Source organism: Lemur catta, chromosome 14 (genome assembly GCF_020740605.2).
Source record: "Lemur catta isolate mLemCat1 chromosome 14, mLemCat1.pri, whole genome shotgun sequence".
In the NCBI taxonomy this organism is placed as follows: Eukaryota; Metazoa; Chordata; class Mammalia; order Primates; family Lemuridae; genus Lemur; species Lemur catta.
The window spans coordinates 10,688,181-10,713,370 of NC_059141.1; the positions used below are offsets into that span (position 1 = coordinate 10,688,181).

Sequence of the window (25,190 nt, forward strand, 5' to 3'; positions counted from 1 at the left end):
AAATTTTCTTGTATGCCCCACATTTCTAAGTGTACTAAGAAACACTTTTTTAGAAGTTAAGAGTTTTTAATTTTTAAAGTAAATAAAGTCCACCTGAAGAAAACACCTTGGAAATCACAAAAATACCACATTTTTGCTTTTGATCTTGGAATAGGTCCTTCAGCTTTGCATAAAAGTGATAGAGGAAATTAGTTAGGCTTTATATTGGGTTACTTCAACAAAAAACAGGGCTCTTCACGACACTTTCCCTTGCCAAGTTACTAATTCGCAGTCTTTTACATGCCACTTCTTTGAAGCCGTTCCTACTCTTCAAGGAAGAGGTAGTTCCCTGTACTGTAGTGTTTTCTTATGTAAGTATTATATGGGCGTGACCTTGTTTACTAATAGCTAAGTCACTTTTCTCTCCCACTACCATGAACAGTTTGAGGGCAGGGCTTGCATTTCATTCGTCTTTTTGCCTTTAATCTCCAGCATGATGCTTTGTTGGGGTTAGAAATGTTGAATAAATGAACACAGTGTAGTAGACCAGTTTCCTAAAATGTTCCTTTCATTCCATTAGTCTCCTGCTTCCAGCCTAATGTGGGCTATGAAGATCTTTCTGATAGACTGAAAACAGATGCATAGAGGCACATGTATACATTTTTATGTATGACTAAACATTATTAAAAAATATAAGTGAATTTTAAAGGATTACTAAATTTTAATATTTATAATCTAAGCACATTTCTGGCATCTGTTAAGAACTCTGTATTAGGGTAGGTTATTAGCTGTAATAAACAACCTCGGATCTCAGTGGCTTATCACAGTACAGGTTTATTGTGTACTCTTGTTGCGAAGCAGTTCACTGAGATGGGCATGGAAAAGGTGGGTGCTTTGCTCCATGCTTTCCTCCAGCTCTACATGGTCTCTCAGGAACCTGGCTTCCTCCTTCCTTTGATGCTACCATTTAACACATGGCCTCCAAGACCAGTGCAGGAGGGGAAGAGTAGGGAAGATCATAGGGGGGACCATTTCTGTGTGCCAGGCCAGGCGTGGTGTGTGTTACTTCTACATATGTCTCGTTGGCCAGAGCTCAGTCACGTCCCAACCTCACTGCAGCTGGTGAAGAACTGTGGTTTAGCTGTGTACCCAGAAGGAAGCTGAGTTGGGTTTAGTGAGTATACAGCATTGTACATGCCATCAATGCCAGATCAACTTTCTGCTAAGAAGTCAGGATGCTATCTAACATTTGACATGCTGCGAAACTCCTGCTACACACATATGTGTAAGTATAGCTGGAGTTCTCATAATTTTCAGGAAAATGTTTTATCAGTTTATTGCTGGCATTGAGTTTGTGTTTTAAAATAGCTGCTGCTCTTGCTTTTTAATTATAAATCACAGGTGCTTTAGAATCATCAGTATCAACTAATTTTTCATCAATATTTATCAAATAAATTGTCAACTTAATTTGTTGTATGGTTTATCCCACAATTTGTAGGAAAATGGTTTTTTTTTATCAGCAGTATATCATTTCTGAAAACAAATATGCCTGGATGTTTGTTATACTATTTTTGATAATTTGCTCATAACTTATTTTTAAACAAATTATAAGTGATTTAACAAATAATGAATTATAAATAATGTAAAAATAATTTTATAAATTAATTTTAAACAAATTATTTAACACTGGCTGTCTTTTTACTGAAAAGTAGAAATAATGGGTGTTTTCAAGCCAAAATTATGGTTGGTTTCTTTTTAAACTGGGACATAGCTTAGACCCTTCAGTTAGATGAAGACTTGTGAGCAAGCACTGGCTTGTTAAAGAGCTAGTGGACGAGGTGTATACCATGTCCATGTCCCACTCGTGGATCGTCCTCTTACATAATCCTCCATATTGTCTGTCTTCCTCCACACCCTGGACCAGGATTGGCAAAGTAGGCTTGGGGGCCAAATCGGGCTTGCTGCCTGTTTTTGTAAATAAAGTTTTGTTGTAACACAGCCATGCTTATTTGTTTATGGCTATTTTTGTGCTACAACGATAGAGTTGAGTAGCTGTGACAGAGACTATATGGCCTACAAAGCTAAAATATTTATTATTTGGCCTTTTACAGAAATAGTTTGCTGACCCCTGCACTAGCTGATGGAGAGGATCTTTGAGGTGGACAGAGCCTTAAGTAGGAGCAGCCTGGTGTAAGGGGAAGGCTACCTGACCAGGAGTAACCATTGGACCTTTTCTAAATGATAAATCCTAAATTACTGAGATTTTTGCATTCATTTATTACAGTGATTAGCATTATGTATCCTACAAAGCAGGGCACATGGGCCATAGTACCTTTTGTTTTGGTGAGGAACGCCTAAGTCAAAAAAGCTGCAGAACCACTGGTTTGCAACACTGAATCCAAACTCTTCTTTGTAACTTTCAAGGCTCATTATATTTTAAGCTTTTCTTACCTTCTAACTTTTATTTTGCTATTCCTCATCTACCTGTTCTAGGTAAGTTAATTTCCTTACTGCACCTCTCTGCCCTAAGGTCTTTGTAAGCCATGCCATCTCCATTCCAGGGCTCAATTGTGGGTGCACTCTTAACTTGTCTCTGAGTGTCAGAAGCCTGTCTAGCCTTGATGCTAAAAACTCTTTAATTTTTTCTTGCATAATAAACTGATGCTTCCCTTTTATGGATTTGTGCTAATATAGAAGACATAATTGTTATACAGTTGTTTTTAGGTCTTCCCAACTAAGCTGTATACACTTCTTAACAGTTGTGTGGAAGCTTCTATCTTGGGTGCTCTACAGCACCTACATCAGTGGGGGGTTCCTGGGGATTTTTTTTTTCCATCTACATTTTGTTGGATCTCACCTCAGACTGAATCAGAATCGTTAGTGAGCAGGCCCTGAAATGAAAGTCAACATTTTAAAAATTTCCGCTTGATTATCCCCTTGATTAGCTAGGTTTAAAAATCACTGACCTAAATTGTATCACCTACAATAAGTAGTACCCCATGGGGTATACATTCGGTACAACTAGCTCTCAACCCCATATAGCCTGTTTTTTCCTATACATACGTACTTACGACAAAGTTTAAATTGTAAATTAGGCATGGTAAGAGATTAACAACAATAACTAATAATAAAATAGAACAATTGCAGTATGCCAGCATCATTACTCGTGTGCTTTTGGGGCCTTTATTAAATAAAATAAGAGTTACTTGAACACCAGCACTGTGATACAGCAGCAGTCAGCCAGATAACCAGGAGGCTGTTGAACAAAGAGTGGGCAGGCAGCAAAGACAGTGTGGATACACTAGACGAGGGGCTGATTCACATCCATGGCGGGACAAAGCAGGATAGCCCAAGATTTTATCATGTTACTCAGAATGGCATGCAGTTTAAAACTTATGAATTGTTTATTTCTGGAATTTACCATTTCATATTTTTGGACCATGGTTGACCACATGTATTTGAAACCGTGGAAAGCGACCACAGATAAACGGGGGACTACTGTGCTTCATAAGGGTTCAGTAAGTACTCATTGTTGAACAGGAATTAGGAGTTGTGCTGGTAAACACATATTTGAATGGACAGCTTAGTCATACTAGCTTTGCTTACAGGACCCTAAGTAAGGTAGAGGGCACAGTAAGAAAGTCAGCTTGACTAAAACAGATGTGGAAAGAAGAGATTAAGCTGAATAGGTTAAAAAAACAAAAATAAAAACCTAAATTGTAGTAGGCATTGAATACCAGGCAGAAATGTCTGTTAAATATTAATGGCATCTGTGGCTGAATTGTTTCTCAGGATTCAGGTAAAACTTGAGCATCAATAGAGATAACATATCAATAGTGACATGTAAAAAATATGCTTACATTTGCTACTCACGGTAAATTGAAGAGAAGCTGTGTGATTCATATTCTTCTAAGGAATTATAGGTTCTATGAAAAGTTCAAGACTTAAGAACTCCGCTTTCAGTCCTAAACTTTTTCAGTTAAGGGAATTCTTTAACATAAGGAGAAAATTGCTTATGTATGTTTTCTTCTGAAATTATATGTCTTATTCTGAGATTAAAAAAAAAGTCAAGAAGATAAGCCCACTACTCTGTGTGATGAGCTAAGATTGTTTGTTGTTAGAGGGGCAGCTGATGAGAGAGCAAGAACTTAGGGGAAATATTTTTACCAGAAAAATATGTATGGGGAACATCGTTCTATTTGTAACTTGCACAGAGAACATGCTTTCCCTTCATTATTTTCTGCTTTACTATAGTTGTGAATAGGCTGTGGCAAATTCTTAGTTGCTGTTGGATAACTTAGTGGTATGTTTTGTAATGTTATTCCTGATACTGTTGATTTCATTACAGTATATATTTCCATTTGCAGTATTTGCTGTGGAAGAGCCTGCTTCCTTCTTAGAAGATGAACTTAGGCCAAATAGTTATTTTTTAGGGCAGTACAGAAATAGTGTCTAAGATCAAAACCTTGTATTTATCACTAATATTTTGTGATTTTGCATGACAGTATGCCTTTTACTTTTGAGATCAGGTTGACCTACTTCCCTCCCTCCTTTCCTTCTTACCCTCCTTAACTAGGCAATTTTTGTCCATGGTTGTGCCATACCCTTTTTAAGAGCTACAAAAAATTGGTTACCTAGAATGTATATTTAAGTGTATTTCTAATTTTCAGAAATCAAAAATCACTATAGACCTACAAGCATGTAGCCATTTTTATGAAATTGTATTAATATGACATGTTCATTAAGAAATGATGGACTGTTTACTGTAGGCTTACATTTTTATTTTTAGAAAGTATAGTAAACAAATGATCCTAAAGAAAAGATTCAAGTTTTTAAGATTCATAGTTTTTAAACCTTTATTTTTATAATGACTATTATAGATATTATTTTCTTCCTGAATGAATTTAAAGCTCAGTCTTTGGCATCATAAACCTTAACATGCAAAGGGTTTATTTTAATAGCAGTATTTACTTTTTCTTCATATTTGTGTAGTATTAAAGATAATTTGCTTGATATTCATAGTTGGCTATAAATCTTTCACACTCCTGAAAATTTGTAGCCTCATTTATGAGACAGAAAACAAAAACTTTTGAGATGATTTTTAGAGCTATTAATCCATTAGTGCCCAGGGATTTACAGAATGTATCCAATGAAACAATGACTTGGAACATGAAATATGCAATGTGATTAGTTCCCTTAACACTAACTAGAACTTTTATGTTTAACTCCCCAGATACTACTTGAAACTTTTTTACCCTTTGTCATCCTAATACTCATTATAATAGCTCTCATTAATTGGTGTATCTCCCAGTGGGTTAATTTGCAGATACCAACCATGCCATCCTTTTGCTAACTCACTAATGAAATTGATATTTATAGCTTTCAAAATTGAAAACAAAGAAAAGCTCTGTAACAAAAAAGACAAACTTTGCTAAGTTTTTTTTTTTTTTTTTTGAGCTACAAGATTGAGATGTAGAGAGATTCTGTGAGAAAAAAGAAAACAAGCCCAAAAAAATCCACAAAAACTACTGTAGGCTAATAAACTGATGTGAAAATTTCTCAATTTACAACACTTGACAGGTGCTAAAAGAAAAGCATCTTTAATTTTAATGTGTTGTTAGGACCTCTTTAGAGAGACTGTACGAGTTATTAACAAGGTCCTCTGAGACAGGAGACGGGTAATTAACAAGACCTATGGAGATATAGTTTAGGTAATTAACGAGCTCTTAGGCACTGGACACAGGATAACACATAGCGAGTCCAGTAGTTAAAGAGAACAGGTTGTTATGATATGATCAAATACAAGATAGAGTGTATAAGCCCTCTTGAGGTTTCTGATAGAAAAGTATTAAGATTATATTCCAGTGACCCCAGTGCACTAATTTTTGTAAATCAAATGTAAGTTGTTTGCTTTAACTTTTCAGATATAATTTGAGAGAATTATTTCTAATAGTTTTTACATGTAGATTAATAATCTTTGTTAATTACCATTAATGAACATATATACTTAGAAAAAAATACTGGAAGCACATCAGTTGTATGATTCTAAATTGTCTTAAATATTTATTGTTCAGTTTATTTTTCACCCGCGCCTGTCTGCTAAAATTCCCTATTCCACATCAACCTTGCCCTCCTTGTCTGCTTTAAAACTGTCAGGAGGCCAGCAAGGAGACTGCCCTGGCACCAGTGTGGTTTTTATGTATTTTGCACAGGTTCCTCCAGTCATGTTCCTGCAGTACCTCCAAGTCTTAGATTTATGTTCCCAATTTCAAATATTTGATCCAGTTATTTCCTGTGTAAATTTGAAATTGCTGGGGTATGTATCTTGAGTTGTAGTTCAGGAAACTCCCACATTCAGCAAACATTTATTAGGGACATGTTATACTTTAGGTTAAGAATATAAAGATCTAGAAACAACCCAAGTGCCCATCAATACATGAGTGGGTTAATAAAATGCAGTGTACATATACCGGTGAGTACTACCCAGCCATAAAAAATGGTGAACTAATCCTAATTCCTCTTGTATTATCCTGCATGAAGCTGGAGCCCATTCTTCTAAGTGAAGTATCACAAGAATGGAAAAACAAACACCACATGTATTCACCATTAAATTGGTACTAACCGATCAGCACTGATGTACATGTAGAGAAGTAACTTTTATTGGAGATTAGGCCAGTGAGAGGGGGAGGAGGGGATGGATACATTCACACCTAATGGGTGCGGTGCATGCTGTCTGGGGGATGGGCATGCTTGTAGCCTTGACTGAGGTGGTGTAAAGGCAATTTATGTGACCAAAGCACTTGTACCCCCATAATATTCTGAAATTTAAAAAAATATGTACATAAGGAGGTTTCTTAGTATGTTTTATTACTGTGTCAACTGTTGACTTTAAAAAGGGCTAACAACTGCACTGCAAAGCTTTCTGTAAGAACCTCAAAGAATGCATGTGAACAGCTATAGCTTAAAAAAACTTCACTTTGTAAAGGACCTCATTGATGTCCTGAAGTACACTAATTATATATTGTCACTTGGATTTTTGAAGTAGTTTGGATGAAATAAACTTGTGTTCAGTCACAGAAAAAAAAAAAAAGAATATAAAGAAGACCCTTGCAAGTCTCTAATTCATCCCATTGCCTCCTGGTGCTACTCTAGTCCATCAGGATGATTTTTTCTGAATTTCCAGCTCTGATCATCAAATGATATTTTCATTGTTAATATTTTTTGAATATTTTTATATACAAGGAAATCAGATTAAGATATAAATCCTGCTTTGAGCTCATAGAAAATGGTGTATAAATATTAGGTCTGAATTTCGTGCTAAGGATGGGCACTGGGAAACCATGACAGTTTTTAAGTTTGGTTGTGATATGATCAAATTAATGTCTTCCATAGCCCTGGGCTAGCATGGAGTATTTTTGGGGGGCAGGGGGTGGAAAGGGGCAGGAGAAGGACGCTTAGGAAGTTGTATTGTTGAGGTGAGAGCTGATGGATCATTGGGCAGTGAGGATGGAAAAGAAGGGAACATCTTTGAGAAATATTTTTTGGCTAAAATAGATAGGTTTTTCCTGTTCTTGGGTGGGGGGCGATGGTGGTGGATTGGTAAGGGAAAAGAAACAACAAAGATTATTCCAATAATGCGTCCTCAGTCAGTGTCTTAAATTTGATGAAACATGGCATTTTAAAAACTATTTTTTTTAGTACAGCAATGTCAGGTCTCTAGTCCGTGAATCAAACTTGGGATTTTAGTCTTGATGGAGAGGTTTGAGTTTTTTGTTTTTGTTTTTCTAAAGAGGTGCTATCTTGTTTATTTTAGATTTTGTTTCAGAGAATAGGAATTGTGTGTTTTGATTGAGACTAGCAAGTTCGTATGAAAACAGTAATAGTTCTTGAAAGTTTGTTCTTCAACACTGAAATACTTTGGATTCTTTGAATACAAGAATGCAAATCTCAGTAACTGCTTATGGATTTATGCATGTAAAGTGTTTTCTTCATCTTAGCAATGTAATTACTAAATATATTTCTCTTTAGTGGTTTTGGCTTTACCAAATCTTGTCCCTTTTGGACCCTTTTGGTTAGTTTCTCACTAAGAGAATAACTTCTGTTTTTTATATATTAATACTTAGCCCTTACTTCTGTGTACACTACTTTTCCAGACCTTCTGCTTCAATTCCTAGAACATTTCCAGTTGGGCCACTGTGATCACATCATCTGTGATTACTTTTTTTTATGACAATAAAGCCTTGAAACACAGTAGTGTTTTTACATATTTAATTTATGGTGTTAGTGTTACCTGTGGCCACGATGTTTTAAATGGCTGCTGGTGATATAAAGCAGTTAATTTGATTATGAAATGATTTTTCTTATATGCATTTAACTGGTTTCTAAGAGTATTAGGATTCAGACATTTGATATTTGTGTCCATGAACTTACATTTTAAGGATGAATTCTTGCTCTTTTATTTGCTGTATTACGTATATTTTGCTATATAATATATAATCATAAATATTAAAATATGTATTAAATATACATCAAATAAAATTGTTCTTATTTTAAGCTTAGAAATCTTTCTGATAAATGTACTAGTACCACTTAAATAGCAATTACTTGAATCAAGTTGGCCTTCTTAGAGTAAAACTTCATTCAAATTATCATTTTTTCTGTATTGTTTAACAAAGATTTGTAGAGCTCTACTAGGGCTTGAGTGGGAAGAAGACTAAAGTTCTAGCCACACCAGCCATGGAGAGGGACGTATAAGAAATGACCTGTAATCAAAGCAGAATAAACTGTGTTGAACAGAAGTGCATGGAATTTGCTGTGGAAAGATAGAGGAAAGACCAATTCATTCTGCTGGAAGCTGGGAAATGCTTTTTTAAGGAGGAGACCTTTTAGCTTGATCTTGACCATTGAACATGATTTTATGAGTTGAGGAATGAGTAGATAGACAGCTCTGTTTTAGTACATAGCAAGAAAGCTCATTAAAAAATTGTTAGATATGTTTTGAAGGAATACTTTATAAATAGTGACTACATACTATTATATCATTAGCTCTTTACTAACAACTTGGTAATTTTACCATTTCTTTTCTAGTTGGAGTCATGGAGCTACATTCCATGTCATTCCTTGACTGGTAGGTTCCTGAGGAAGTATATTTGCTACTTTAGGCTACCAAGGAGCCAATTAGTGAATGCCCTGCAGCAGCTCTGCATTAAGTGTAATGAACTCTTTGTTACGGAGCCTGGTATGGGAATGAGGGTGTTAAGTTAATCACATATTTTGTTTACTAGGGGTATACAACTGTATTTGTTTCATATAGATTTTTCATCTTCAAAGAAATTAAGTGCACAAAATAATTAAAAAATGAAAATCATACTGAACATAATTTAATATTTGATTCACTTCTTTCAAGGAAGGATTTTACAATGCAACATGAAAATATTAAACTAATAATAGAATATTCTGAAGGGAGTATAGGATAGATATTAAAAGTTGAGTTTCAGGAGTCAGGTCTGGGTTTGAGTCTCTGTTGAATAGCTGTGTGACTTTACATAACCTTTCTGAGCCTCATGTTTTTCAGCTGTAAATGGGGATAATAACCTTGGCAAAGAGATTAAATAATGTCATGCACAAAAAGTGCTGAGGGCAATGTTTGACACCTAGTGCACCTGGAAATGATAGCCCTCGCTATGATCTTATTACACAGCAGCTACAGAATACTTAACAATTGCTTTAAATAAGTTAGATAGAAGTTTTTCCAAGTAATAATATATTCTCAACTTTAAACATCTTCAGTAAAAGTAGAATTTAGGAGCTCATGTTTTTTATCGACTGATAAAAGACATACATTTGGCAGGAAACAATAAACTTGCTAGTTTTTCTAGTGTCTTTCAAGTTGTATATTTAATAACAATCTTTGGTGAAGTAAACTAAACCACATTGAAATTAAGTAAATGTACTCCTTGTATTAAGTAGAAAATTTATTGCTTTACAAGGCAAAGGTATTATTGTAAATATTGACATACAGTCTTGTGTTTAGAAATTCTTGCACAGCACTAGTAATGACCCTGCAGCATGGATCTCTAAGCTTTGGCTTTCCGTTAAAGCATGATGACTATTTCCTAAACTCACATGGTTTAGAGTATGATGGTAAAAAGGGTAAATACTACTTATTGAAAACTCTTCAGAACATTTCTCAGTCCCCCTTGGGAAAAGGGTACCTGCCTTAGGAAATTCACACAGGCACCAGTGTATCTCTTCTAACCGAGATTTGAAAGTTGGCTCTTTTCTTTCTTTGTCATTGAACATGCCCATGCCCTCTTTTCTCTTTGTTTTTCACAATGAGTATAGGATTCTACTCAAGTAGTTTCTGGACACAAGGTTCTTTAATATGCCTGAAATAATTGTATTTTTAATGTTCTGTCATTCTGGTTTTAAAAAATAAATATTCTTCACTTAACAGAAAAAAAATAGATAACCAAAATTTGAATGTTAAATATTCTTGGATTGTCATCAAGTTATTTTATGGAATAATATCTCTTGCAATTACAGAGATAGGTAAGATCTTATAATGTCATCTGCTTATGCCTGCCATCTTTAATCTATCAGACAGTATATATTAGGGTGACATTCTAAAATAAAGTTGTTTAATTTTAAATTTGATAATAAGAGATGGAAAATTTTGCCCTTCTTTGGTGATATATTCTGGCTCTCCTTTCTCATAGAAGAATTATATTGATACCCTGATACAAAGGATGCATAAGGCAAAGTCTGTCTTTAAGATTATAAGCAAGTAGACACAAAATATGTAATTAATTATCTTAATGGGCTGTACAGTTGGTAAGTGCTAATGGAGATAAAAATTATAGGAGATTAGATGGGTAAGGTTAGGCAGTCCAGGCATTACGGAAAAAGTAGAATTAAGAGTCGCAAAGGATGGATCTGTGAAAAGGGAGAGGAAAGGGCTTTTATAAAAGGAGGTTAAAATGAGAAAAGGTGAAAAGGTAAAAATGAATGTTTTAAGTGGTTCTCAAGGATCCGGCCTGCCTAAAACTGTTAAAGGTTGGAGGTAGTAGTCGAGATGGGACCTGACTACTAGGAATTTAGCAAACCAGAATCAAGAATTTGTGCCTAGTTCTATATAAAATAGGAAGAGTTTTTGACATATGAGTGATGTGCTGAAAATACTATTTAGGAAAACCCCAAGAACAGTGACATTGCTACATGCTACATGATGTGGACCCAAACAGGAAGAGATACACATGAACTCAAAGCAAGATGTTAGTGAGACTGCATTCCTGAGTGTGATTTTAGATTCAGAGCAAAAACTTTGTGTAGTGAAAAGTAATTTTAATTATATAACTTATAGAAGCAGGACAATAGGAAAATTATTATGGCATAGGAAATTTGCAGGTATTAAAGGGTATTAGAGGTATACTGTTTAAACCAGTGGGTACCTGTGTTTTAACTGTACTTTGCATAGTTTTCTTCCTTCATGAAGAAACATTCAGGAAAAGCTGACTGAGAGATATATAGTACAATTTCTAATAAAATCATTATATTCATCTGTTGAGGGGGCCTGGAGAGTATATTTTTATACAAAGCAATATATTCTTTTCCAGCAAAAATTCCACAGTTTTATAGCCCTGCTTAAACAAACTCTTGATCGCCAAGAATGATTAAGAGTTGGGCTTGGGGTGTAGAGTGTTGGAAATCCCCCAGTCACCCTAACAGCTGTTTCCACAAAGAAGGACGCATAGGAGCCTGTGGCTTGTGTCGCCCAGTGGAGGGGCCCTGGGAAGTCTGGCTGCCTTGGATGCCCCTCCCGTAAGGCTTTGCAGAGATGGCTGAGGCTGGGGGAGGGGATGCTTGCTGGCCAGGGAGGGGCCTCATTGCAGGTTGTTCTTGAAAGTCTTCCTAGTGACCAGAGGGCACCATGGCTTCCCCTTCAGAACATGGCCTTGTCTCAGACACAGACAGAGCCGGCTTGAGGTGCTCTTGGCCAGGGGTGTTGTGGGTCCTCTGCCCTTTTTCACCTGGTCCAGAGGGAACCAGAGGTGCCTCACCCCCACCCTCGTGGTAGAGCCACCTCTGCCCAGGTTGTCCTCTCCCTCTCCTCACAAGCAAAGGCTGATGAAGGCTTCTGGGTTGGTCTAGATCACACAGAGCCTGTGCTGAGGCTGGCCCTGCCAAGGGGGCTGGTGCCTTGCTCGCATCACTCCTTCCCAGTTTCACTGTTTTGCTTCTAAAGTAAACAGGACTTGATCACAAAAAAAGAGAAAGAAGATGACGAGTAGTGGATACATGGCAGACAGTGGGCCAGGGTCTACTCAGAGCAACAGGCTAAACAGCACAACTTCGCAAAGGGACAGTTTTCCCAAAGATTCAGGGGGAAAAGATTCTTTTTATATCAGAAAATACATGATTATATTATAAAGTGCAAAAATTCACCCAGATGTCTAAATTAAACTTGAGATGTCAAAGAAATTTTATGCCTGTTGCTGGATTTCTGCTTCTCATGTATTAGGAGTACTAAAGAGAAAAACGTTTACTAAGCTTAGTTTTAATGGAATGGCGAACTTTTGGAATCAATAGGATTTATATTTGAAAATTTGTGAATTGTTTGACTATCTTTGAAATAATTATTTCTGTTCTTCACCAAGAGAAAATAGTAAGTTAAACCTGATTGAATATTATATTCTTGGTGAACCATGCCTTAATTTCATAGATATCTTTAAATCTTCGAGTTTAGGACTTTTGCCAACAACATTATTATTCATCCGTGATCTTTGGTGTCACTGACCACAATTTTTAATTGTCTTGCCTCTGAGATCTCATAAAAGATACCCTGTGAGAATATTAATAAGTAAATTACTGTTAGTCCCCATAGGCATTTATGTATTAGGTTCTGTTTTGTCATCCAGGTATTTACTGTACATGCCCAATCCCAGGAGACAACATGTAGTATTTTAATCTGTCATATCATTAATTTAATTTGGTATAGAGTTCTTTGCTTTTTTCTAAAAAGAAAGAAAAAAATTACTGAGTTTCACCTTGCCTCTTAAGCTTTATTTGCATATGTAATAAGCATAATTGAAATGTGCTAAAGATTGTGTTTACTAGTGGAATCCCTCTTTGGGCACTTCATCTATTTAGAGGTTTGGAAAGAGGATTATTAAAGAACATTTTTAAAAACTCCTTTAACATGTAACCTCTGTGGAATAAATAACTGTTTTCAAGATTTACCAGAAAAATCTCCAATTAATTTGTATTGTGGTCAAATACCCATCTTTGTAGACCTGGTTGGAATACTGGGTAAACTGGCTAATTGAATTGATTTTATTGGAAGTCCACCAATTTGAAAACTTACCTCAATTCTTACTGACTGTTGTACATATTGGAATAATTCTTCCTATCTTAAAAAGAACTGAAAATTACTTTACTAATATACTATCAGATTTAGATATAAGTAATCTTTGTTATTGAGGAAAACGATTTCATTTTCTCTGCTCTTTGGGGACTTGATATCTTGTTGGTAGAACTTGTTTTGCCTTACCATTGATGGACTCAGTCAACTATTAGCCCAATTTTTACAAATTTTTATTAAGCACTGGTTACTTATTCAGCATACATTGTGAAGCATCCGCTATGCTGGCACTGTGTCACATGCTAGGACTAAAAAGATGAACAAGATGTGATTCCTTCCTTCCAGTGGCCTACAGTAAAACGAGATGGGGAACCTGGAGGGTTAAGATGGGTACACAGAAGGCAAACTTTTATCCCTTATATTTGAGTAGCACTTTTGTCAAACAAAACATTTTCATAATCATTTATTTTAACCCTCTTTTAATCCTAACTCTGTGAAATAGGTGGTAGTATTTCTGTTTCTTAAATTATGAAATTTAGAGCAGTTAAGTAGATTGTACCTGGGTACTAGGTGGTGGGCATAAGTCTAGAAGGATAAATTGGGTAAAATCCAATGGGCTTTGAAAGCCAGGCTAAGAAATTTTGTCATTATTCAGGAGGAAGTTGGAAGCCAAAAGTTTTTTGACAGATGAATAATGAGATTAGACTTGAGCTTGAGAAAGCCACATTCAGCATGCATGAAGGCTGTTGCGGTGGTCTAGGCAGAAAGCAACTTGGTCTGATGATAGAAAGGTAGCAGTGAAAATGAGCATTGAGGAAACAAGGAGAGATCCCTGGCTGGGGCTGAATGGGGAGAATCCAGCAGCTTATTTAGGGGCATGTACGCTGAAGACTAGAGTGAAGGGTGTCTCGGAGGCTTCACCTTGGGTGCCCAGCAGACTGATGTTACCAGAAGGAGGAAAACCAAACAGAACTGATCTAAGGGACAAGATGATGATTGGTTTGGGACATGTTAAGTTTCAGGTACAGGTGGGATATTCAATATGAGACTCTTACCAGGCATTTGTAAACATGGTATTATAAAGGATAAAGAGATTGTGGTTGAAGAGAAAAGATTCTGTAGTCATCCATCCATGTCGTGATGGTAGCTGGTAGTCGGGGAATATGAAATCACCCTGGTAGAGCAGAGAAAGGACTGAAAACAACCTTAAGAAATATCTAATGTTTCCCACCTAAGGGTGAAAAGAGGAAGATGACAAGGAAAAGGAGTAATTGGAAATGTAGGAGAAAATTTAGGCTACTAGATGTCACAGAAGAGTGAGTCCCAAAAAGAGGGAACAGTCATTTAGTATCAAATGGAGCTGAGGGTTAAGGAGAGTGAGGTGATTGCTTTAGTAAAAATAGTTTGCTGATGACTTTCATCAGAGAGGCAATGAGTATTGGTGGTGGGAATGTGTTTCAGGTTATAGAAGGTGAGTGAGTAAAAGTGACAAAGTCAGCAAGGCTTACTTGGGAAGGTTTAAAGATTGGCAAGATAAAAAATGATAGAATTTGCAGGAGTTAATGGGCTGTCAGTGTGCTCTGGTGAGAAAGGTGAGTAAATACAAGTAGATTGGGAGACAATTGGGATGATAGTGGGAATCCACAAGCAGGTCCCCTGGGAGCAAGGGGTGGAAGAATCAGAGGTGCAGTTTCTCAGATGGGATTTTGGTTGTATGAAATTTTACAGTGAGTAACTGTATCCCACCTTACTGATTATTATTCCTTTGGAAACATGAAATTCTGTTTGTGAAAATGTGTTATAAATTGTAAGGCATTATGTAAATATGAGATGGTACTATTCAAATCCAAGTCACTTTAAGTAATTATACCACTTCAAATACTGTAGGAGCAATGAATCTTTAAAAATACAATCCTAAATTGAAAATAATTTTGAACACAAAGTACTCTAGCTCTGAGAATATTTGTTGTTAAATGAGGGCCATGAATGTTTTTGTGGCCAGCAGTGAATTATTATTTACAAAGTAGGATACTATATATTTTGAGAAGAAAAGAAGTAATGTTAAATAGTTATGGAGCATGAGCCAGAGATTAAAGGGAAAAGGAAGGTGTAGATAATTCATGTAAATGATTGTGATATATAAGTTTTCTTTGTTTATTCTTTATTTCTAATAGAGACATAGAACAAACCTTTGTCCTTAGCCATTTTATATTATTAAGTGAATAATTTATGGCATTTATTGTATATTCTTGTATCAGTTAAGTGTCCTAGCAGGAAACGGGTAACAAATTCAAAATGGATCATTAAAGAAAGTTTAGTGAAGAGGTGTGGTCAGAGTTAAGGACATTAAGAAGGGATAGTGAAGCACCAGGGACCAGCAATGTCTAGAAGGTACTACCGTCCTTAAGAGTGAGGGCACAGCTATAGCTGTGGCTCTGGCTGTGTGTAGAGATGTTGCTTCTAAAATAGTAGCCCAGCAGGAAGGGACTGAGGTGGTGGTGGGATGGGGCCAGACTGCCTAAGACTTTTCTTAATCATTTCTGGTTGGAAGAATCCTCAGGAAATTGTAGGCTTTTTGAAACCAACCAACTCTGAGTTCGCAGTAGAACTGAGCAGTTCAGAGCACCTCGGTGGAAGAATTCAAAGCTATGCCTAAGAGCTCAAACTCTGTTTAGCTGCTTCCTTTTGCATCCTGACTCTCCCCCTTAATCATTGTGTTTCCCGGGTAAGCTTTTTAACATCTCTGTGCCTGTTCGCTCGCCTATAAAGGAAAATAAAAATACCACTCACTTCATAGGATTGTTACAGGATTAAGTGAGTTAACATGTCAGGTGCTCAGAAAGGTGCCTGGTACCATGGTTAAAGTGTGGTAAATACCAGCTGCTGTTAGGACTAATGTCATCGTCATTCTGTACTTCATTATTGATGAAGTATAGATAAATGGGGAATTTCTCTTTTCCTCTTTTCAGACTCATTAAAGGTTTTATGTTACATTATGTTTTTAGGTCTCAGTATATACCTCCTTCTAACTGCCTTTGTCACAGAAGTGAAGCCCCAGGTCTCTAGAGCCCACTTTCTCAGTTAAACAACATCAATAGGATACTCTCCTTAGAAAATAATTTATGTCAGAAGTTCTTCTATGATAGTTTGGAGTCGTACATATTTCCCATACACAATAAGTAACCGACTAGGGTTCAAGAAAGTTACATGTCTCCTGCCCCCACCCTCCTCTTTCCCTTCCCCATACTCCTCCCAGCCAGGGGCACACCTCCTGGGTTTTGTACCTAACTTGAATTCACTTGTTAAATGCAAAATGGGTCAAGCTATAGGCCAGAATGAACTTTGCTTTATAATTTTAGCAGTAATGGAGTTTGGAAGGAGATATTCTGGAAGGTGTAATAATACTTTAATAATACTTGCTTTTAAATGCCTTCCAAAGAGCTTTTAAGTGTTGTTGTATGTGACTTCTTCCTGAAAAATTTAAAATTCTAAAGCTAGGAATTTACACAGTTTGCATTAAGTCTTATAGTAACACTTTTAGCCAGTTTTAATCTTTGTTCTTTTGTGGGTTATTTTGTCTATACAAGTACTGTACACGTTTCCACTCTGGATAGTTTCTTTCTCTTCTTAGGTATTCTTGTTCCAAACGAATGTATGTATGTTTAAAAAAGAGAAACACAAGGAAAAAGAAAAACACTTTGATCACTGCCAAATGCCATAGTGATTACTTCAATGATCAGTTTTATTACTTATAAAGATTAGTTTGTTTTTCTGGCCTGTCTATGGAAGACTAGTCCATAGCAAAAATTGAAGAACAATTTCAATTTCTCACCAATTTTTTACTCCTTATTTCTTTACTCATTATTTATTTTAACTTCAAGGTAAAATAATAAGTGATGTTATATAAGAGATACTAATGAGTCCTTGAAATATAATATTTGAAAACTATTAATTTGAAATTTAAGAATCAGAGTATACTTGGAAAAATTCTTTGAAATTTGAAAATATCATAAAATAAAAATATTCAAGCTTTTGCCTAAAAACTTCAGAACGTTAAGGTTTAAAACATTTTTTCAGTTTAAAATATTTTTTTAAATACTAACGTGAAATACTTTTATCAGTTTAAAAGTTACTTTAAAATCCTCTGTCACCTCCAAACTCCTTCAGTTCTGATTTTTAAAATTAAATTTTTTAAATTCTGGAGTTCCATTTTATGTAGACTTCTTTTTCAATGTGAGCATATCTTAAGTTTATTTTATGCCTAATTAAAAACACCATTTTCCTTAACCTGTCAACAGCTCAGTTGAGCAGTCAGGCTGTATTATTCGATATCTTGTCTGACATGAGGACAGCAGTCCAAAGAGAAAGATATCGCCGCAGATTGGTGCCACACTTTGATAAATAGAGACATTTTATTTTTTACCAGGCTAATTCAATCCAGTTCACTTAACTCTTTTTTCCCTGTAAGGACAGATCAAAAAAGGCAGCCATGAATGACTGAGTTCGTAGTGAGTTTGACACTTAGTGTGTGAATATAAAGCAGACCACATGGGAGGGGTTCTGCCTTTAGATTTCAGACAGTCCCCAATACAAGAGCCCTCTCACTCTGATCTGCACCATGGGGAGCTGGAGAAAGTGGCCAGAGCGCTCAGTCACGCTCAGGTGGAATGGGAAGTAGCTGGGGTTCGCTACCCTACACGCCCTTCCCCTTACAGTTGCAGCCGTTTAAACTGAGGCATTCATAAGAACTGTCAGACATTTTTTGGGTGGTCAGGAGTTTCATTTTAGTTTTATAAGGTAAAGTGATTGGATACTACGTACTGTTTTGTGATTTTGATAAAATCTTTGTCCTAAATGCCTGTTCCTTAAAAGCCCTTATTACAATAAATATAATAGTATTTCTGTTTCTTAGTACAATGATTTCTTCCTGAGACATACTGAAATTTATGCAGTCATAATATTGTTCATTCTCAAGAATGTAATGGGATGGATTATGCTACCAAACGTGAAATGTTTAAATAATATTTACGAGAGAAGATTAACATTGTCAAAAGATTGCCTCCTGCTGCATAGATTGGGCCTAAGGTTCTCATCTTTTGCATCAGAACCCTTCGAGGACTTTTCCCACCCAGCTGCCTGGCACACCAGTCTCTTCCCTGTCCTGCTGTCTAGCAGCCCCAGGCCATGCCATATGTCTGCAGGGCCCTCCTTGTCTAGCCTGCCAAAGCTATCCTTCATGTAATTTTAAATCCTGTGTTTTCCATGAATTAGGCATTCCTCGACTAATTGCTGTGATAGAACATTTCTTTTCTGTCTGTGGTCTACAAATTTCATTATCGAGTGCTCTGCCCCTACCTCCCACAACTATAGCTTTGTCGTGTGCCTTCTCCAAATGAGGTGATGTTTACTCTCTGATTAATCTATGTGGCCTATATGTTCAGGCTTCTGCAGTACAGCTAGTGCTCACTAAGTAGATCTATTTACAGAGAATGAAGCTAGAGCCACGCGGCACAGTTAGGAGGACAGATTGTAGAGCCAGACAGTACTACCAGTTATCAACTAAATGACCACATGAAAGTTACCTGACCTCTCTGTGATTTGTTCTCTTATTTTTAAAATGCAAATGTAGATTATATGAAGATATGGGACCATATGACTCCCTTAAGGATCATGAAGGTTAAATGAGTTAATTTTGGTAAAATGCTTAGGACAGTGTCTGGCACAGATTAAGTGCTGTGTAAATGTTTATGAAATAAAATGATTTATTAAACATGTTCTATATGCTAGTCATGATGCTAAGCATTTTGCATGTTGTTAACTCATTGAATCTTCACAGTAGTCTCGTGGTAGATACTGTTGCCATCCCATTTTACAGATGAGGGAACTGAGACACAATCAAGTAACTTTTTCAAGGTCTCACAGCAAGTACAGGGCAAAACCAAGATTTGAATTCATACCAGCTGGCTCCAGGGCCCTCAACTACTTCTCTGGTCTAAGCCTCTTGGTATACTGTCAGACCTGAGTGTAAATCATTTTGTTTTTGAGAATGTCATAGTCACATGGAAAGAGATGTAGCAGAATGTGTTGCTTGGCCTGTTAGAAACATGCTGTGAGATAATGGGGCAAAATAGATTAGTCCCACTGGACCCTGTGTCAGCTACCTTGGATTGAAAATCAGAGAGGATGCAAACCACATGTTAACAGCTGCTACCATGGCACTTCAGGCCGAGATGAACTATATGAGAATGGCTTTTTTGATTTTGTTTTTGTCGTTTTCTTTTGAGCCACTCTTTTGTTGGGCTCTTGAGGCTTTGCTGGTATGGTGATTCTAGTCCAGCACTATGCAGAACACCATAAAGATGGTGAGATACAGGGAGTGAGAAAATGTGCTGGCCACATAGGCCTGTAAATGGTGCATGTAGGTATTTAAAACATGTTTGTCTTGTCTGCTGTGTCAACCATCTCTACTAGAATACTAAATTTACCCAGAGGAATTCTAGCTTAAAAAGTCAGCAACCAGTTTGGAAAGCTAGTAACTTCAAATTTTAGTCATAACTAAAGAAACCTTGGCTACATGGAAAATTCTGTTGAGGAAATGCTCTTGTACATGGGTGTATGCCTTGTAGATTTTACAGCTTAGGATGTGTACATGTCATTATAGATATTTTACAAACATCATACCCAGCGTCCAGACTTTTTGTCACACAATCAAAAGTTTTAAAAGTGAATTTCTTAAATCTTCAAAGGATCCCAGTTACTTTGCTGATCGTGTAGAAATAATGAAAAAATATATATTTTACAGTTGTTGTTTTGTGTGTGAAATAAAAAGGTTCCTGGGACAGTAATGCTTTGCAAAAAGGTTCTGAAGGCTAATAGTCTTAAGTGCAGGGTAAAAATTAAACTTGAATAGTGCTGATGAAATATTTACTCATCAGATGGCTTTGAAGTTTAGCTTCTTTTTGGTTGCTTTCCCCTTTCTAATGGACATGTTTCAAAGAAGGAAATGGTTATAGGATTCAGCTGTGATGTTTTCTTCTTCCCTGCATGGAAGAAATCTGTTTTGTTTTGGTCCATTTTGGCATTTAAATTTTGAAGACTAGCTACTTAGAAATCACATTAATGACAGAAATGGTTCCTACAACTCTAAATTCATTCTCGTTGATAGGGTAATATTTGAAAGTTAATTTTTCTAATACCTGTAGCATCTTAAAGATTGCTTTAATTCCTTTATTCTACAATCTCTCTAATCTAAATTTACTTAATTCTCCCTAGTGTTATGCCAGGGGCCTAAGATGACTGTGTGTATATAAAATGAGCAATATGTTATAAAAGATCTTGCTAAAATCACTATGTTTAAAGATGTTTAGGAACTACATATTTATCTCTTCAGTTTTGATAACTGAAAGATTTCCTTCAAAGTTTAAAATTGTAGATGATTTGTGAATGCTGAGTAAATATTTTGTTTTTTATTTTTCCTACAGCTTAGATTAAATTTCATTTATCTCAGTAATTTAGGACTTTAGATATTTTTATTGCAATCTTGGTTAAAAAGGTTTTATTTTTGTGTTTCCTCCCACATAGACTATGACACACTTTTAACATTTATGTTTGTGTTTTATTACTTAGTTTTCATATGAATCCGACATGCAATGAAGACCTCAGGAAAATCCCGGTAAGTTACTCAGGGGGTTAGAGAATTACCAAAAAACAAGCCAGTTTGTAAAAATGCCTTCATCTTCTTGAATAGCTCAGTCACCTAAGTATTGTAGGTTAGCATGGTAATTTTGAGAGAAAGAAAAAAAGTGAAATTTCAGACTTTGTCTTTAATATACAATAGGATGTGACTTCTGTGTATGATCTGCAAGTAAACATTATAGTTATAATTGAAGCCAATTTAGATTATATGTATTTTACAGGCTGTTTTGAAATTAATATGAAAGCTGTATGTGTCAAGTTCAGCATAATAGTTATGAAATAAGAGCATGTGGAAGGACTTTTGTTGTTGGGACAAGGACTGAAGAAAGAATAAAGCTGCTTGTTAATATTCAACAATAGGAAAAATGTCCTGGCAAGAGTTCTAGATAACCAGGAAAGTATTTGAAAGAACAAATACTTTAGGACACTTAGCTTCTTCGGCAGAACAAAACCAAATATGTTAACAGGGTTGGTAGCGACCTGCTAAATCAACTCATGCATTTTGCAAGGATTATTCAGATAATCTTAACTTCATTGTATCGTTATTTGAAGTCCAGTGTTGAATCTCTATTCAGAGTTCCGTTGAATCTGTAATCAATTTTAAATATATTAAACATAGAGAATAAGTTACTTTACAAAAATATGGGCAAATGTTCTTGGTAGAAAACTAAATTCTCACTGGATAACAGATATAGAGCCTTTATTCCAAAAGGCTGGTTGTTGCTATTTCAACCATCTGTCCTTATGTGTATGATCCAGATGTATAATAAGAAATTTTTTAAGTGATCGCATATTACGATTTTCTAGGATGTAATATGCCTAGAAGAAGGCAACGTGGGTTTAGGGTTTATTTTATAAGCCATTCTAAATGCAGTTGTTTGTCTTTAAAATTATAGAAAATGTTAGAGAAGCACAGGACTCTGTACCGTGTTTTTGCTGTCTTATGTAAATGGTTTGTAAGTTTTGATGTTTCATAAATTCTCAAGTCTTTATAATAATGGCAGTCTGGCAAGAAATGTCAGAAAATATGAAGTCAGCCTTTGATCAGATACTAAAATGAATTCTGTCAGGCAGTTACTTAATCTCAAACAAAATGCAACATCAAAAAATCGATTTAATGCGTAGCTATTGTTTATTAAGTAACCTTAATTACAATTTCGATGTGCTTGTAAATGTACTTTTCCAAATCTTGTAATTTATTGCTGTAAAAGCATCCGTAGAATTCTTTAAAGAAATAAAATGTGAAAATTGTTTTAGTTAAAGGATTTAAAGGTGATAAAAGAATCCTTGATGTGTGATTATTTTTCTCTGGAATACTAACTATTCTAAATGACAGTTAAAGGATTACTAGATGTTGTTAATTTACTGCAAGATACAATTAAGAGGAGAAAGCTCATCCTTGTACTGATCATTGTGGAAGAAAAGTATTTGAACAATTTTTATGTTGAAGATTATAAGATGTTTGAAGTAATTTACATTAAGTTCTCCAATAATAGCCATCCACCAAGTTATTTTTTCCCCTTCTAGACATAGTATTTTGTAATTAAGTTTGTATATCTTATATGCTAGTGCCAACACCTGTCTGTGAAAGCACAGTGTTTAAACAGGAGCAGTAGCCAGTTGAAAGGGCAGTGTGAGCTCTTTAAGGCCTAATTAAGAACTGAAAGGGAGATGAAGGGAGTAGGACAAAAGATGTGAAAGTAGCTGAGATGATATTCCCAGAGCAAAGTTCCTCATTAGAACAATAATGAGATGATCAGAGAATGCCAAGCCTTCATCTCTCTCTCTCTCCGCTCTAGTTGCCTTGGATGTCAGTACCCCACCAATATTTGGTTACCAGGACAACCTTTCTTTAAATTTCCAGTTGAGTCCTGAACATTTGCTTTTGTTTAAATTTAAATATTGTAAAAAATGTACATTTCCTAGTTTAAAAGGCTAGACTATGTGTAAAGCAAAAATGGATCACTAGTAATTCTCAAAGTCCTATGCACAACTGTATTATTTAAAATTCTGGATTAAAAAAACTTCATGTAATAATTCTATTATTCTCTCACCCAGTCTACATTTTCTTATATCTGCATATGGACATTTTTAAACAGAGTTAGGGTAGGAATGAGAAAAGATTGGCTGTGAAAGGGGAAGAAAGAAGAAAAATTTACATTAAATTTCAAAATAAGAAGACATCTTAAAAACATATGTGCTATCTATAAGGAGTACTGTAGGAAAAAAAACTGAGTACTTAGGAGTCTCGTTGTAGGTTGTATTTGGTCCTGACCGGTTTGGAGACTTCTAAATTTTAGAGTTTTTTTCCAAGAATAATAATAAAAGTATCTTTTAAAAAATAATTTTTATATTTGCCTGGGAGTTTTCCTCTTTAAGCAAAATAATTTTTGTAACCAGAAAATATTTTAATTTTCAATTGTTTATATTAATCTTCATTATTTTATTTGGAGTTATATCAACAAACAGAAGGATAGGTATATATTTATTGAGTATATCAGTTGATTTAATAATCTTATGCCTAAAATTAGAAAGTTTAATGGTTTTCAAATATGGGATAAAATCTGGAACTAAGCATGAAACTGTTTTTAATTATTTTGTATTCTTTTCCAGAATATAGTTTATAGTTCATGTGTTTCTAAGATGTTTTCTTGCTCAGAACTTGATGCAGAAATTTGGGGTAAAATTTTCACTTAAAAGGACAAATGGGAAATTTATTGAAAAGACTAGTAATGTATTTCCAAGAGATCTATGTGCACATTAGTGTGAAATCATTGTGAGGGAAAAAATAAGCCAATAATAATGTATCTGTATATTCTAGATTATGGCTATAAAGAATTGAACAATAGTCTCAGATAATAATTGATTATTTTGAGAGATTAAATTGGTAGATTATATTATGGCCTTAATTTAGATTTTTTTGACATGTCTTATCAGAATCTTTAGAGATATGCTAAAAAAAAAGTTTTTAACTACATTAACTGGTACTTAACTAGTATAGTGTTAAAATATAAGAGTGCAAATAATTTTTTAACTGTATATCATCACTTAATTAGTTTGGAGAAATCAGCTCATATATGTATAATTTCATTAAGATTAGAGAGATTCAAACAGATGCTATTATGTTAAATTAAAAAAATATAAATAGTCAACTAATCAGTAATGAATCCCATTTAGTTTAATTTCATTAATCCCTGCAATTCTCACAAGAATTCCCATTTTTCAGTAAATGTTTTATTAGAACAATGAAATCACATTAGTTGGACTTTATTACTTATAAAAAAAATGCAGTTCAGAAAAATCGGTTTGTAGAGCAGTTTTAAGACTGAAAGAGACCATGGGGAACCTCTCATTTATCAGATAAGGAAAGTGAGACCTTGGTTTCTGTCTCAAAATTATGCAGAACTATTTGGGTCAAAGTAAGAACTTTAGCTTATTTTTTAACAAATTTCAAAAATATACTTTATCCTATGCCTTATCGTTACTATGGAAAACTGCTTAATATACTAAATGTTTTATAGGAATGTAGTTAAGAAATTAATGTGTTGTATATCTCTAAACTCCTCATTACCAATTAAATAAACTAGTCACTGTGTGAGTACCTATGTGTGTGTAGATTTACTCTTGTAAAAGATTAATTGATCTGAGAGAGAAGAGAATAAAAAGTAAACTAAACACTTATTTCTAGAATTGTCCTTTAATGGTTTTAGAACAATATTAGAAATGGTTTTAGGGACAAAGGTGATATAAAGTTATATCTGTTGCCAGCTTCTAATGCTAAAATAAAATAAGTTGTTTTAGATATAGCTTATAAAATTTAAACTCACTTCCCTTTAATATCCTCTCTGTTCATTCTTATTAACTCTTGTTTTTAATATTTCAATAGCCCTATGACTAATCTCAGCCCCTCCAAAGATCTTACCCACTGTTGCTATTTTAATTTTTCTGGACTATAGCTTTAATCATGTCATTCCTCTGTTTAGACTTTAAATGGCTTCCTATTTGCCATAGCAAAAGTCTGAAAATTCTTCATAATAACATCTAGCATCCTTGGTGATCTGTTTTCAAACTTACCATTTTGGCCCCTCTCTGCTCCCTATCCTGTACCGTATTTTCCGTGCTCCACCTATTACCTGTTATCGACCACTGTGCCTTG

At 35.2% G+C, this 25,190-nt stretch overlaps 1 protein-coding gene across 2 annotated transcripts in view; it reads left to right on the forward strand.

The window, feature by feature from the left end:
- Nucleotides 1–25,190, forward strand: part of RAB11FIP2 (RAB11 family interacting protein 2) — a 41,841-nt gene that overhangs the window by 10,667 nt on the left and 5,984 nt on the right. For both annotated transcript variants that reach the window (XM_045567957.1, XM_045567958.1), the window contains exon 4: nucleotides 20,966–21,011. In XM_045567957.1, coding sequence (XP_045423913.1) covers nucleotides 20,966–21,011 — 46 coding nt within the window. The remainder of the gene's footprint in view (nucleotides 1–20,965; nucleotides 21,012–25,190) is intronic.